The sequence below is a fragment of the Numida meleagris genome, chromosome 9, assembly GCF_002078875.1.
Source record: "Numida meleagris isolate 19003 breed g44 Domestic line chromosome 9, NumMel1.0, whole genome shotgun sequence".
In the NCBI taxonomy this organism is placed as follows: domain Eukaryota; kingdom Metazoa; phylum Chordata; class Aves; order Galliformes; family Numididae; genus Numida; species Numida meleagris.
The window spans coordinates 2,490,862-2,505,829 of record NC_034417.1 but is presented as its reverse complement, the minus strand read 5'-3'; the positions used below and the strand labels follow the sequence as shown (position 1 = coordinate 2,505,829).

Here is a 14,968-nt window from a genome sequence, read left to right as displayed (position 1 = left end):
TGTTTCTCAGTGGGAGACTGTTTCTGAGAAAGCATATGAAACATAAGATGGTTAATATAAACAAATATAAACAACTTGATATTTAATGGCATTCTGTATACACACTACATCATTTAAGAATGTCGTTTTAAAAATTGAGTTTCACAGACCTACTATTTTTAACATAACACTGAAGACCATTTAAAAACAATAAAACTCCTTTACAAGTGTCACCACTTCATTTACACGGAAGGTGATATAAAATGACATTATATGTGCATATACAACAGCGGCCTCAACACAGCAGATAAGGTTATTTACAAAAGGAGTCTTTGCTTTTCTTCTCTTTTTCCTGCATCTCAGCTGTTTTGACTTCTACTCACTGAGAATCCTGAAACTTTCCAAATGCAACAGATGGACTTCACTACCAACTCTATGAGAAATCGAGTTGCCAAAACCATTACAGCTAAAATTCTAAGGTCACCCATGAAGTCACATTCTTGCTGGTAATTGCTCTGTCCCATTCAACTGCCTGACACAGGGAAAACTACCCAGATCTTTTTCTCTCTTGAAGTTGATAATTTCAGTTGACAAAACACTTCTTATAACCAAGTTTTTCTCTATATGCCAAATTAAACCTCTTTATCTTGTATGACATGTTTATATCACAAGGATTGCAGCACAACTATCAGTAATACCTTAAATCAAATTCTTCAGATTCTAAAATAAAGGTAACTGCAAAATCTTCTGTTAACTGTGCACTGAATCTACAAAATGCTGAGAGGTGACACAGTTGAGTACAGTGCACTCTAAACCTGACTAGAGAAACCACACCATAAACAGGACTCAGAACTTTGGTGGCCGAGAGAAAAATACAACAGCTAGGGAAGAAACTTCCTGATTTCCTCTTCATGCAATACCTGTTCATGTCGTCAACACTTCTGTCCATGTTCTTATTATAGTAACAACATCCACGTACCTGACCTCAACAGAAGAAATGTCACATATATAATTACTTGTCAAACCAGAACACAGCAACACAGAAATTATTTTCCTGCTCCAACTCTTTGACACTTTTGGATCTCCATACTAGATACAAGCTACTATTCATTTTCTAAAGCCCTTACCCAACTCCATCTCTGCACATGAAAGGCTATTCACAGGAACAACTAATTGACCTACAGTGCTCATATCCATTACTGACACATCACATTCTCCAATGACCATTCTTCTGCCTTCTTTTCCCTCACACACCTGGAGTTTCTCAAAAACCCAAAAAGTCTGCTCAACTTTTTCTTTCAAATTCTCACTTAAAAGTTCTTCAATCATATTCCCTGCACATCCTCCCATGCCCCTTCCAAAAAAGCCAAAAGCTAGTCTGTTGATTGTAGTAACTATCTTCTCTCATGTCCCCATATTCACCTGTCTATTCATTTCTTTTCACCTTCTGACTGTAAGACTTCTTGTGACACGACCACATTTTGTTTTGTGGCTGCACAAGAGATGCCAAGTCCAAGCTCTAATTTGAAGCTGTATATTTATAATTTAACTTGAAGTGTATAAGCTCTACACTTGAGCAATTTTCCAGTGTCAACAGGTTACAATATAAAATAATTCATTACAAGAAAAAAACAAAACTGCTCTCAACTCAAGGACAAGATTAACACAGAAAAACCACTGAGGTATTCAGAACTATAGGACAGCGCAGTTTTCATTAAAAGATATCAAACAGAATGCAAAAGACATTTTCTAACAAACCCATCCTAAGTTGGTATATTTTAATTAGTGGTAAAATCTTAATGAACAGTAGAAAACCAAAATATGAACTTCAGAAATATTTATAACAGCACTATTAAGTTGCAATGGAAGATGTGCCAAAACAAATACCTAACAAAATTTCCTCATTCTAAAATTAGGACTGAACATAACACCAATACTTACTCCCATTTCCTTTCTCTTTAACGAAGTGTTGCCTTATTATGAATTCTGCCCGGGGCAAGATTGCATAGGAAGAACAACATTGTAGAAAAGCATCTGTATTCGCTCAAGCTGGGAAAAAAAAACGACAACCTGGCATTTGTTGCCGCGGGGCAGTCATAAGTTAAGATCCTGCGCTCTTTTGAGCGCACATCGCTCCACAGTAGCTTTCATGAAGCACTTTATTCCTCCTAATACATAGCAGGAGCAGCCAGGGAAAGAAGGCCCTGGAAATCCTCCCCTCGGAAGCCAGTCAGTCCCAGGCAGGCGCTGCCAGGATCATCAGTCAGTATATCAACTTCTTCCTGCCCGTTTCTGTAAGCTCCGGAGGGACCTGAGCTGCCACAAACCAGCACTGGAGTTTGATCCTGTCGAACAGCAACGCACATATCAAGGCCTGACCTTTCCAATCTACAGTCCATTTCATAAAGAACATGATATAGCGCTTAACTAGCTATGCTGCAATTTTGTGTAAGCTAACCAAGTCGTGGAAGTGGAAAACTCCTCCAGCTATTGGACTTTCACCCAAAATACTGAGCCAAAATGACCTTCTTGGATTCTGGGAAGTTTAGCTTTATTCTCTATTATTCTCCATTCTCGTTCCCTTCTGCATTTCTGACTGAAACAGAAGTGACAAAATACCCTAAGACTGGTTATTCTTATTATTGTTGTATTCTTTCCAACCTTGAATCTCCAAGTTTGGAAAGAAAAGGCATTCTTCTAAGTTTTCTAACCCATTTCTGCAGACCAAGGCAACTTGAAAAATATCTGACGCTAGCTATTTATCGAAACTCAATCTTTGGAATTTCCCAGCGCTTGTTTTTACTTTCCCCTCTCATATCGAGATTAAAATAATAGAAATGAGGAAGATCATAAGGAAATACTTGCAGTGACTTAGATTGCATCGTAACTGATGTTATTAATTTGCCACTTTTATTTAAGAAGTCCGTACAGGCTATATTTGTACAAATATAAGCTATATAAGGCATATATTCTAGCAAATCAACATGGAACTCTGCTGAAGCTCAGATATGTGGGCTTTTGGATTTACATGTAGATCTTCATCTGTTTCAAAATAAGCAATATTCAGTAACAGCAGGATATAATTAAAAAAAGGTTTCTGATATTTATTACCAAGGTCAGAAATAACAGTTTCTTGCTTGTATATTACCACTTAAAGGATGTATTTGCCAAACTGGGAAGAGATTTTTAATGTTCAGTTCTAAATCATATTACCACAGGAATATTTGTTCATGATTTTATTACATGCTTCAACAAAACTCCTCAGTATTCTGATTTTTTCCTCACAGCTTAGGACAGTATTTAATATGGAAAACAGATGCCCAAGTAGACTGTATCAAACGTAAAATTCAGTCTTCATCATTATAGCCAATGACAGCCTGAAACATAAATGGTCATTAATTCCAAATTATGAGTTAGAGATCTGATATTGTTATAAAACCACACGCCATGATGCACCCGAAAACATAGGGAAGATTCAAAATAATGAAGTTATTTACCTGTTACCAGTACTAAGAATCATATCAAGTACTTTGTATGTAAAGAAACGTGTTATATAAACAAGTAATAGATATTCAAATATTTTCTCAAAATCACCATTTTAAATATCCAGTCAATTTTTATGTTAGAATATACTTTAGAAGATGAGTATGGAGCACTAAAAACCTTTAATTATATATTCAAAACTGAAGACTGACCATGAATGCAAAAGCATTTTTGCATTCACTACTTGAAGTGTTTTTTTTCCTCTCTCTCTCTCTCTCTCAATGAGGGACTGGTTTTTAGCATGTACAAACTAAACACTATTTTCACTGCAAATACTGACTGTACTTTTAGTCACCTTCCTTGCCCATAAATTCAATGATATGACAGGCCTGCCACTAAGATATACGGCAAACAATATTCTGAATAGCAGGTTCAGGTATTCCTTGCGATTTTTAATATCCTTTCCTTTTCAACTCGTTGCTCTAAACTGCAGGAGCAGAAGGCAAAGGAAAGCTGTTTCTTCCACTGCAGACTGGGGAGAAAGGCTGGAAGGCACTGACATCGTCACCCAGCTGCAAGGGCAAGCAAGAGAAAGGGGGAAACGAGAGTACAGCCGGCCCTGCCAGCAGTAGTTTTTCTTGCTGGCTGTGAACATATAAGATATCAAAGCCTAAAGGAGGAACGGTGCAGATGTTGGCCATGATCTACGACAGTTAAAGACACAGCCAACAAACAATTAATCACATACATTTTGGCCAAGAAAAGCGCCACTTTATAATATATTAAATGTAAGACGCTGTTGCTGCACAAACTACAAAAAAATAGAATTGATCCACACAGTAATGAGAGACGTTCTGCAAGCTGCTCCTTGGATTAAACTTCACAACTGCAGGATGGTTCATGACCACTTCTTCCAGGCAGTGCATTCACAGTGGAAGGACAAAGCCAAGCAGTTCCTGCGCTGAAAGGATTCCAGATACGCAACAGGTATGAAAAATCTGCAAACAAAACTGGACCACAGATGTTTGGCTTAATTCTATTCCTCTAGCTACACAGAGCCCTCTAAAATATCCTCCCTTCCTCAGGAGAGGAGACAAAATTGAGCAATAGAGAAAAACTGAGAAACAGAGAAGAAAAATGGGCTACTGTCAATGCAGCTTTGCAAATATCTTGTCTGGACTAAACGTAACAGCACCCTGTGCACGGAGCTGTTCAGAGCTTGTACCTGCTACTTTTCTCCAGTAGATGTGATTACCAATGCATCTTCCAGAACACCATTCCCCAACCTTTCTCCAAGGAGCCTTACACTGAACATAACACAGAGCACTGCAGCTATGTCATGAATTCTAACCCTTCAAATAAAATGAGAGAAAGTGAAATAGTAAATGGTAGTTGGAAAACTACAATCAGATGCCAAGAAAGAGTGAATTTACAACGGAGTCTATATTCTTTAACTCTGTGGATAAAGGAAACAGGAATATTGACTGAACTGTATCTACCAGAAATGATTTAACTATTACAAAACATGAGGTCTGAGTCAAGATTGCCTCCTTGCATTGCAATGGTCACAACTGATAAGCAGTAAAACGCAGGCATCACCAACTCTCTGGACAAGAAAACTTGTAAATACAGAAGATAAAGAACATGTCAGGTATGAAAACACTGCCGCATCTCTTTCCCTCATTAATTTCTTCAGTAAAAAATAATGGAAACAGTATGGAATTTTGAGAAAGCAGCTTGACTTTTCAAAGGATAGCATCCACCACTCCTACAAAGCCTTTAGAAATTACAACTCCTACGAACATCAGCTTCTCCTGTGAGCTGTACAGGCCATAAACCTTACAAGGCTAGAGCAGAATTTGTAGCAGCACAGCTCTGCTTTTCCAGGCAGCCTCTCACCACATCCTGGCAAAAGAGCAATCTTGCCAGGGTAATAGCATCTGTACCAGGGGAACTTGCCAGCACAGCTATGCACATTGTAAATCAGACCCCTCTACAACCTAGACTTGCACCAGAAGTGCTTGCACTGCAACCCCAGCCAACTTGACAACCCACATGACAGAGCGAGCTTTAGGCTGTCCATCTGATTTTTTCTTAAAAGAATGTGGGTGGGCTCAACCAACCATGTCTTCCTATAAATCCTCACATTTTAACACTGTCAGTCTTCAGACAACAGGAATTGCTTCTCTCCATCACAGGACTGTATTTTCAATTGAACTAAATATATCTCTGAGAAGTTATTTCATTTGGATCATGACAGAACAGTCTGTTTCCTTCTCTGATTAAAACAGCATTCTCCACATTTGCAAACAAAGGGCTGTTAATATTTCTCCATCTTTTTTTGAAATACATGAGTATGTACCTTATATATGTTAACCAACTTCCCCTCCTGCCAGGTACTCATTTCATGTTTTTTTTTGGAGTAATTTCACAGACTAGAAACATTCATAGATGGCATGGAATTACATGGTTTATACTCCATACGTCCCTTCATTCCACACTACTCAAAATGCCAGGAGATGCATATGAGGCAAGATAACAAATTCAAAGAAGGAAGCTAGGATTACTACTATAACATATAATTCTCCAAGTAAATGAGGATAGACAAGAAAAAAAACAGAAAGCAGAGGAACAAAAACAACCCAAGCTACAGGTGGGAGGCAGAGCAGAGAAAGTTCTAGAAGAGACCTCAGCCTAATGAGATCACCGTATGCTGCCACAGGGCATTTACATGGGTGCTGTTTTGGTCATGTTAGTTGCCTTCATATGAAAAAGTCCTTTGTAGCACATCCACTCTGATTCAGCAAAAAAAAAGTCATAACTTCAAGCTGAGTAATTGGTTTCAGTGACACTGACAAAACCAAACAGCATGCTTTGTTTACCTGTTTTGCTGAACTGAAAGTAATATGAATATTAAGGCAGGGGACAGGAAATCAATGGCATAGAACACAGCAACACAAAAAGAAGGCAAAGCTGTAGGCTTGATGGAAGAAAAGCTGCACTTCAGCAGGCACAATCTGCATAGAGAACACAGGCATGGCACTGTCGATGCACTGAAGGTGCCAGTGAAATGGCACAGGACAGCGATACCATTCCAAGTTTTAGAAACGTGACAAAGGAAAGACAAAACCCACCCTGCTGGAAGAGCTTCGCCATCTATGCTAATGAATGCATTCATAAGAGACTGAGCAAAAGAGGAGTTAAAAAGAAGCAAAGAAAAGTGAACAGAGCTTCATTTGCTTTCATATAATAACCAGAGTTTTAAAAGCAACAGAAATTTACTTTAAGAGGAATCTACACTCTTTTCAGCTTGACACTGATGAATCCCCCCTAAAAGGAAAATCCAAAAGGCAGAGATGAAACAAAGCTGTCACACAATCTCAAAAATAACCTCATATTTTTAGTACCTTTATTCACAACAAAACAATTTTCTTACCAAGTTTCACCACATATATCACAAGTGAATTCATTTTATTAATTGAAAATCTAATACTAGCTGCTGGGAATTGCGCAATATAAACTTCATTCCAGAACAACGGAAAAAATGCTGCAGTCTGAACTACGCTTTTCTCTGAAGATGTTAGTTACAGAACCCACAGATATTAGAGCGAAATCTAGAGTAATTATTTCTTCTTATATCTGGCAAGATCAACAAACCGGCACGCACCCGGCCCAGGGAAATCAACATCAGTGATTATGTGATACAGCTTGTAACTTTTTGCTTACAGTCAAATCAACTAAAAAAAAATCCTTACTGTATGAAAGCGTATTATACAACACGCACTTAAATCAATTTCCAAAGTCGGAAGGACTGATTTAAATCTTACTGCCTGCAATACTGATATGAATGAAATAAATATAGTTAGATTCCTTCTGCGATTTCTCAATTAATAACAAAGAAATTATATGGCCAGATTGCAATAAAAAAAGAAAAAATATTTCTTTCTAGGCAGCTACCTATTACACTTAACAAGCTTAAAACAAAATGAGTCAAAGATCAAGAGTAACTTATCTGAGGTGTCAAGTGCATAAGGTTAAAGGTGAAATTTTATTAGGTCAGAGGTGACATAAATAAAATCTTTCATGTCAAAGAAGAAGGGTCGCAGACAAGATGTATATAATCCAAAGGCATCACAGATGACAAGTAATAACTTTAAGTAGTACAAGTGTGTTCTCACTGCAGATATCTTCACTGATTAAAAACTGAAAACAGTGATGAATAACTGAAGATATTGCAATGCTACACCAGACTACAGCTTTACTTCTACACGATACTCTGCACCTCTGTTCTCAAGCACTGCAGAACTTACCCGAAGTTAGTGAAGGCTGTTCTTGAGGGGTAAGGCAAGGTCTGACGTTAATTGAATAGAAAAGTACAGAAAGTAGACTGCTTTCATAAATAAAGTGGTATTTCTACTTCACAGTAACCCTGTATCTAGTACACATATCTGCTGCTGCTCTCTGAAAAGAGAAAACTGGGGAGGGGCCTCAGGCCAAGGAAACTTCAGATTACAATAGCACAGCTTAGAATTCTATACTCAGACTATTAAAAATACAGATAAAAAAATATTACAGCATTATGTATTGTTATGTCGCCAGTATGTCAAATGCTACTCATCTCCTCAATTAAGAATACTTAAATCTGCTTTTGTACCTGTCATGTTGTTCATTCAGTTACCGTACATACTCCTTTTCCTCCTGGACTAAGCACTCACTCCAGAAATCCCAAGTAGTTAACCTTGAGCTCACACTCCAGTCCAATGTTTTGATGAAAAGCAGTGGATTTAAGCACATGATGTTGGACACAATAAAATCAGACTCTGTGCCCTCTAGTGGAATGTCTTTTTCACCAGCTGGGGCACAACAACAACTTACAACATGATGCCCTTTCTGGAGGACACACGTTAAGCTACCAAACAAATGCTGTGAATAGTGTGTAACTACTACTCTCAGACCAAACAACTTCTACTTCACTTTTTTCCTCCATATCCCTCTGAGACAGTGGCACAGCCAGAACCAATCAGCTGTGGCTAGCTAGAAGCAAATAAAGGCTAGAAGGATGTACGGAAATTCAGTGCTACTGACAGCCCACTTGGTGCATGTACTGATGTGACGGAATCTGGGGAGGCCTCACAGCTCACATGTATTTCTAAGTATCTGGATGCAGTATGACAGATTCCCCCTTATATCCAACTAGAGAAACCCACTATTTAAAAATCAAATTTAAAACAATAAAACTCCCACTAGCCACTGCAAGAGAGCAGAAAAGAAACAGACAAGAAACTGTATGTACTTTTGCTGCAGTTAGGAAGGGGCAAGCAAAATGGAACTCAGCAGAAACACTGCATTTTGCAGTGACAGACACCTCCAGGGATCTGAGTACCTCAATGACTTAACTCTCCAAAGCTTTCTAAAAAGGAAAAGATAGTACCTGCAGCAATGGTGAGCTGTAAAAAGAATAGCTCAACCAATAACCGCAGTAACAAGAGTCATGTGGGAAAGGAGACAGGAAAGAAAAAAAAAATCAGAATTACTGAGCAGTAACATCTGAATGGCTTTGGCTGGAATGCTGCTGCAAAAAGATGCTGCAAGATTCTTCCGCTCTTCAGTCAAAAGCTACTTGGAAGAAGGAAGAGATGAAGGAATAACTAAGGGATTGCCAAAGCCGCTAATAAGCCAAACTGAGATAATTAAAAATAGCATTTGAGTTTAAAAGGGGAATTTTATTTGTCCATTCTAGTACCTTGAAGGATTATCCTTGTGGGGAAGCTATTTTACAGCTATGCAGAAGTAGGTTTTATTTAAAAGCAATGAAGAATGTATATTATTTGGAAAGGTATATAAGGAGAGCAAATTAAAAAAACACTCATGGAACATGAAATCCAGTGACAGGAAGAACACGTCTGGATAAATAGCAGATGAGAGCAATTGGTCACATTTTAATACACAACCTATTTCAAATGCCAATTGCCTCAAGTATTTGAACCCATGTTTGTTTTCATTCCTTTCCAGAAGTGTTCTATACTCAAAAAGCCACTCATATTCCCATGCTAGCACAAATACCTTTGGTTCCATTTCTTTCTAGGAATCTTCAAGACTTTCTCAGGATACTCAGCTGGATGGAATGTTGAAATGAGAAGGAACCTATAATACTAAAAGTTATTGAAAATACATACCACTTCTTCATCTGAAAGCTCTCGTCCTTGTATGCTACTGTTTTCTCTCACAGCTTGTTGGTGTTTTTTCCCTTTTATGTGGCTAAAAAGGTACACTTCTGAGGAAATCTGCAATGACAATGAATTATTAGTAATTTTTTTTACCCTTGATAAATACCAAACATATAAGTAACACTATCTGAAATGTAACACATGCCAGTTTCTCAGAAGGAAGTTCAGAATCTGCCACCTAATGAAGCAACATCAGTTACTTTCAATGGCATTAATACTGTTTTTATTTTTACTAAAAAGAGCATTTCTGCTTTTGCCACACAACTTCACACAAACATGTTTAATATTACAAGGGTAATCATATAGGAAGGTACTGTTATCTGCAATTGAAGATTACCTGCAAAAACTTAACTGAGAAGAGAGCAATACTCTGTCACCAATAGAAAATTAATTGACATTGATCATGAAGAAATGGTGGCTTTGTTTTTTTTCTCCCCATTTTTAAAGAATATTTTAGATCATTTTTTCCAGCAGACTATTTTCACAGCTGTTTCACTGATCCAAACCCTTAACTGTCCAGTTCTCTTCACAGTAACTCATTCCTATCCAAAGGCTGGCACAGTTGCCTATGTATAACAGAAGCTAAACCTGAGCTCACAAATGCTGCATCTTAAATGCTGATACCTGCAGAAGATCAGCATAAATATACAGTACGCAGACCAGATTTCAAAGAACATATATATATATGTGGTGGTTTGATGTTATTAGTTTCTTAGTCCACAGATGGATCAAGAAATACCCCAGAATAACAGAAAAAGCACCCATGAGATTCAAAGATGGGTCTCTATCACATCTGATCCCCAAATGGCTCCGTATCTCAACTTCAGAAAAATCAGTTCTTCCAGTAAACATACGTAAGTTCTTCATAATAGAATTTTGCATTTCTGAGAGATGGAGATATTGATCATGTATATTTAAATAAATAAATAAATTTAGCTTTGTGATCTCTATGATGAATAAACCAGGGAATTACTGCCTTCTATTTCATTCATGACCAAATCACCAAACTGTTAACATTTTTAATTGTAAAATCTGGTTTAGGATAACTGCATCAGTAAATTATGTAACTGTTAAAAAAACTAAAGAAAAATCCCTGAAGAAGTTCGTTCTGTTTCATGGGGCCTTGAGGAATTCCAGGCAACTGCCAACGGAATCCGCTTTTCAATTTTCACGTCTCAAGCACAAAACTTAATCCCTCGTTTACATTAACATATTTTGTACAGATTTAGACCAAATTAGCCAATGATTTCCCAGCCAGCAGCACAGGAACACAAATTTTAAAATATTTTGGGTTCTCATCTCGTTTTGACTTCACTCTAACTTCACTGATTTGACCTACATTCTGAAAGATGTAAATGAATGTGTAAGAGTCCAGCCTGCAGAACCCACGGTTTCTGTTCCAGCTTTACCTGAAGTGATCCTATGCAACCTTACTTAAATCAGTGAATGAAGAGTAACAATGCTTTCATACCTTCCTCAGTAGGACAGAAGGCTTTGCTCAGTAATGCAAGTCAATGAAAGCAATTACCAAAAAACTGACCTCCCTGTTTCTTACCTAGTGATTGTATAGCTCCCTCTTCTCCACCCCTCCCCTGGCATATAGAATGGTACACACATGAAGAGAGCGCCTGCTGAGAGTGAAGGTCTGCCAAGCCGGAACCTGGCTTCTGACATGATCATGAAGTAGATATTCAATAAAAAGTAAAAGAACATTGATTCTTCTCTTCAACACTTAAAGCCTCCAACTAAACTCAGTTTGAGAACTTCCCAAACTCACTGTGGTTTCTCCATAGGCAGTAACCTTCAAGGAATTTCAATCCAGTGAAGCCTGTATATCATCCCCTAAACACATACTAAAATCAAATATCTGCAAGATCTTATAAGGCTTTCACAGCTCAGCAACAAGTTATGCACAGAATCACATTCTTTGCTTTATATCTAGATTTTAACTAGCTTCATTTGATGATCCCATATTTTTGATTTTCTAGAAGATAGAGCTAACAATTGAGTACCGTCCGCTGTCAGACCTCTGCTTCTACAGATACTTCAAATCTGCCCTAAACCACCTCATTTACAGACAAAAAATTTGAAGTAAGGTTCACTTGACAAGAGCACAAGGACACAGCACACACACAGTGCTCTTATCTGTGAATGGAGCATCACTCGCAGCCACAAGACTCAGAATTGCAAGGCCAGCCTGACAGCATCCCCTCTATCCCACTTACCATTACATTGCATAATGAGCACTGTTTTTTGCGTTCATATGGTGTAAGTTTTGGTGCGTAATCAGTATTAGCATGTCTTCCACTACTTAATTCGGCTGCTTTCTCTTTTCTTTGCTCAATTTGTTCCATGTGCCTTCTAATACTTTCATCATGCTGAATGCAAAGTAACAAAAGCAAAGAAAAAAGGGTATGAAACAAATGGTATAGAAATATTAAGAATAACCAAAGTTCGTACAGCTAGGATGAACGTATGCTAAATAGAAACTTTTTTTTCCCCTGTAAGGCATTAAAAGTCACCACATACCATAGACACTTTAACATCTGCTGTATCTGCAGTAGCTGGTACAGTTCTCTGGATTAGTTCAAGGGATTTTCATACCTAACTCTCATGGAAATGGAACAAACTCTTAACTATTATACCTCAGTCTCTGATTTTTAAATAAATTTATTTAATGCCAAAGCTGCATTTTACAACAAAGTAAACATACCTATGGTTACACAGAACAATATCAGAGGTAATAAAAATACTTAAGTGAAAAATTATTTGTACTTAAATGTCACATAATCTAACAGAAAGCAAAACTGTAACATAAAATCCCTTTTCAGAACTTCATGAATATTATTTAAAATGTTGGAAGTCTTAATTTCTCTTGAAAAATAGCAGATCTCTTTAAAATTTGACAGCTTTGCTCTCCACTGGGCCGTCAATTCATCTGAACCCCTGCACCACAAGGCCTTGGATTTATGAAATCACTGGAGCCCTTCATGGAGGCCTGCCACCCTCCTGATGGCATCCATCTCACTACCACTAGACAGCACTGTGTGTGACTGACTGGTGAGTCTCTACTGAACAGTGTGAGAGTCTGTACTCTCCTCACAATTTAATCCAAAGTTACTTTGACTTCTCTTGGAAAGTACAAGTTTACCAGTTCTCCTGTACAAAGCTTTGAGACTCAGGTAATTCAGCAGAGCTCCATCCTTTCCAAATTCCCAACGAGTTCTGCCCAAGTCATGCAATGCATGTTATACAGCAAGGTCCTGTTCTTAATGCGGAAGTCTAAATAAAAATGTAACTCAGGACACATTTTAACATACTGTAATATCTTCAAAGAAAACATAGGTACAGAAATTATGTTAGAGAATTTCTGTATTGTTAATGTATTTTTCAACCAATTTTTTTTTATTTTTTTTTTACCTTCAGCTGAATCTTTTTCTGCAGTTCTTCCATGGCTTCTTGTTGAGCTGCAGTAAGAGCTGCCAATCTCTCCTCACGATCTCTAACAAAAAGATAATAAACACGGGGGAAGACTTTCAGTAATGTAGTGAGGCTGAAAAATAATGATGAATGTCATCCTTCGCCACCATTAACATTCTGCAGTCAGTGACCATTTCTGTTGAAACAAAGGGAAGGGGTACAATGGCAAATCAAAGAAAAACCATGAAGCAATAAGGGCATTGCATTTTTATAATGAATATATAATGGCATAGATAAAACTCTGACCAACATCAAATGACACCAGCACTAAGTGACAAGTGATAAACCTGTGTTCTAAGAAGTCACAGTTCTAAATTTACAGGATGCCAAAGGACAGCAAAATGATCAGGCATTTATTTTAGTATTCCTTTCTGCACAAAACCGCAGAGCCAGGAACTATTTTTGTTCACTGTGTAAACAACCCTCTCCCAAGAAGGGAATTCTGGCTTAAAGATCAGATGCTCAATTGTGGCAGTGCTCCTTCCCTGTCTTCCCTACTGGCAGCTATTATGAAAGATTCCATCAGTATCACGTCTATTGTTAGGGGACATCTTAGATACAAACAGCAAAAAGAGATATAAGTTAGAAGTCATAAATAAAACCCAAGATTAATGGAAGATGCAAAGTGAATCCCCTGAGCATCACCCTACTGAAGAATCAAGATATTTTTTTCTGCCTGAGAAACAGAAAACTCAAAAAACAAAGTAACTACAGTAGAAATAGAAGGCTCAGATAATTTCACTTTTTGAAAGGAAGAGTCACAGAAAATATAAAAGCAGAAAGGAAAGACAACAGGGCAGGAAACAAGTTTATCATTAAACATTAAGAATACTTGTTCATTCAGAAAATGTAAACGAACTCTTCTAAACATCATGGACATAGGCAGGGGAGCGAGGAGGAGATGATGGATGAGAAGCATTATGAACTTTGTGCTGTTTCCTAAGGAATATACAGAAAAACTGAACTAGTCTTTGATTTTGCTTTTAAAAACAGCTCCTGACTCACACCATGAGTGGAAACAAATCTTAACTAACACAATCCAAATCCGAAGCGTAGTTATTTTAAAATGTATACTGAAAGTAGTATTTGTTTAATCCTACAGAGTTCGTCAAATTAAAATTGTTGCATACTTTAGGTTAATAGTATTGACACAAAACTCTGAAGTTCCCATTTATAAAGCACCAACGTTATCCCTCTTTAGGCCCTTCAGAAACATGTACTTTTTACACGATTACGTTACATTTTAGAGTTGTTTTATGGTATCTATCAAAAATAAAATTTTCCATATTAGAGATTTCAATTCTCTGGAATTTAAAATCCTCAGAAATTACATCTAAAACCTTACTGGAATCACGTTAACATACCGTAAGGGCAGAGGGGCTTTAAAGTCAGTTCTGAATACACTAACCCTTTCATACACGTGCTTTAACCACAACCAGATGCGCATTTATATAAAGCTTATACTGAAGAAACTTCAAGACGGTATTCCAAATGTGACTCATAGAAGGAAGTATCCAATCTTTCAGGTGAGTCAAATCCTAGCAGAACCTGCTGAAGTTGAAGGCAGAGACAGAAGGGGCAGTACAGACAGCTTCCCATCAAACTCACCTCTCAACTTCTGAACCACAACACTTCTCTATCTTAGAGAAACCTCAGAACTCTTAATAAGGAGACACAAGACTGATGTCATTCGGAGATAACAGAATCACCAGATCGTAAAGCACCATATATACATCCTTTCCTACTTTCTCAGAAGTGGAAGAAAAAAGAAGGGGAAACCCTATTTATTTCATATAATC

The 14,968-nt window shown here is 37.6% G+C and overlaps 1 protein-coding gene across 5 annotated transcripts in view; it reads right to left on the bottom strand.

The window, feature by feature from the left end:
* Positions 1-14,968, bottom strand: part of SCAPER (S-phase cyclin A associated protein in the ER) — a 151,994-nt gene that overhangs the window by 90,993 nt on the left and 46,033 nt on the right. For all 5 annotated transcript variants that reach the window (XM_021407002.1, XM_021407001.1, XM_021407003.1 and 2 more), the window contains exons 17-19: positions 13,110-13,191; positions 11,915-12,067; positions 9,639-9,746 (exon numbers count right to left, since the gene is read on the bottom strand). In XM_021407002.1, coding sequence (XP_021262677.1) covers positions 9,639-9,746; positions 11,915-12,067; positions 13,110-13,191 — 343 coding nt within the window. The remainder of the gene's footprint in view (positions 1-9,638; positions 9,747-11,914; positions 12,068-13,109; positions 13,192-14,968) is intronic.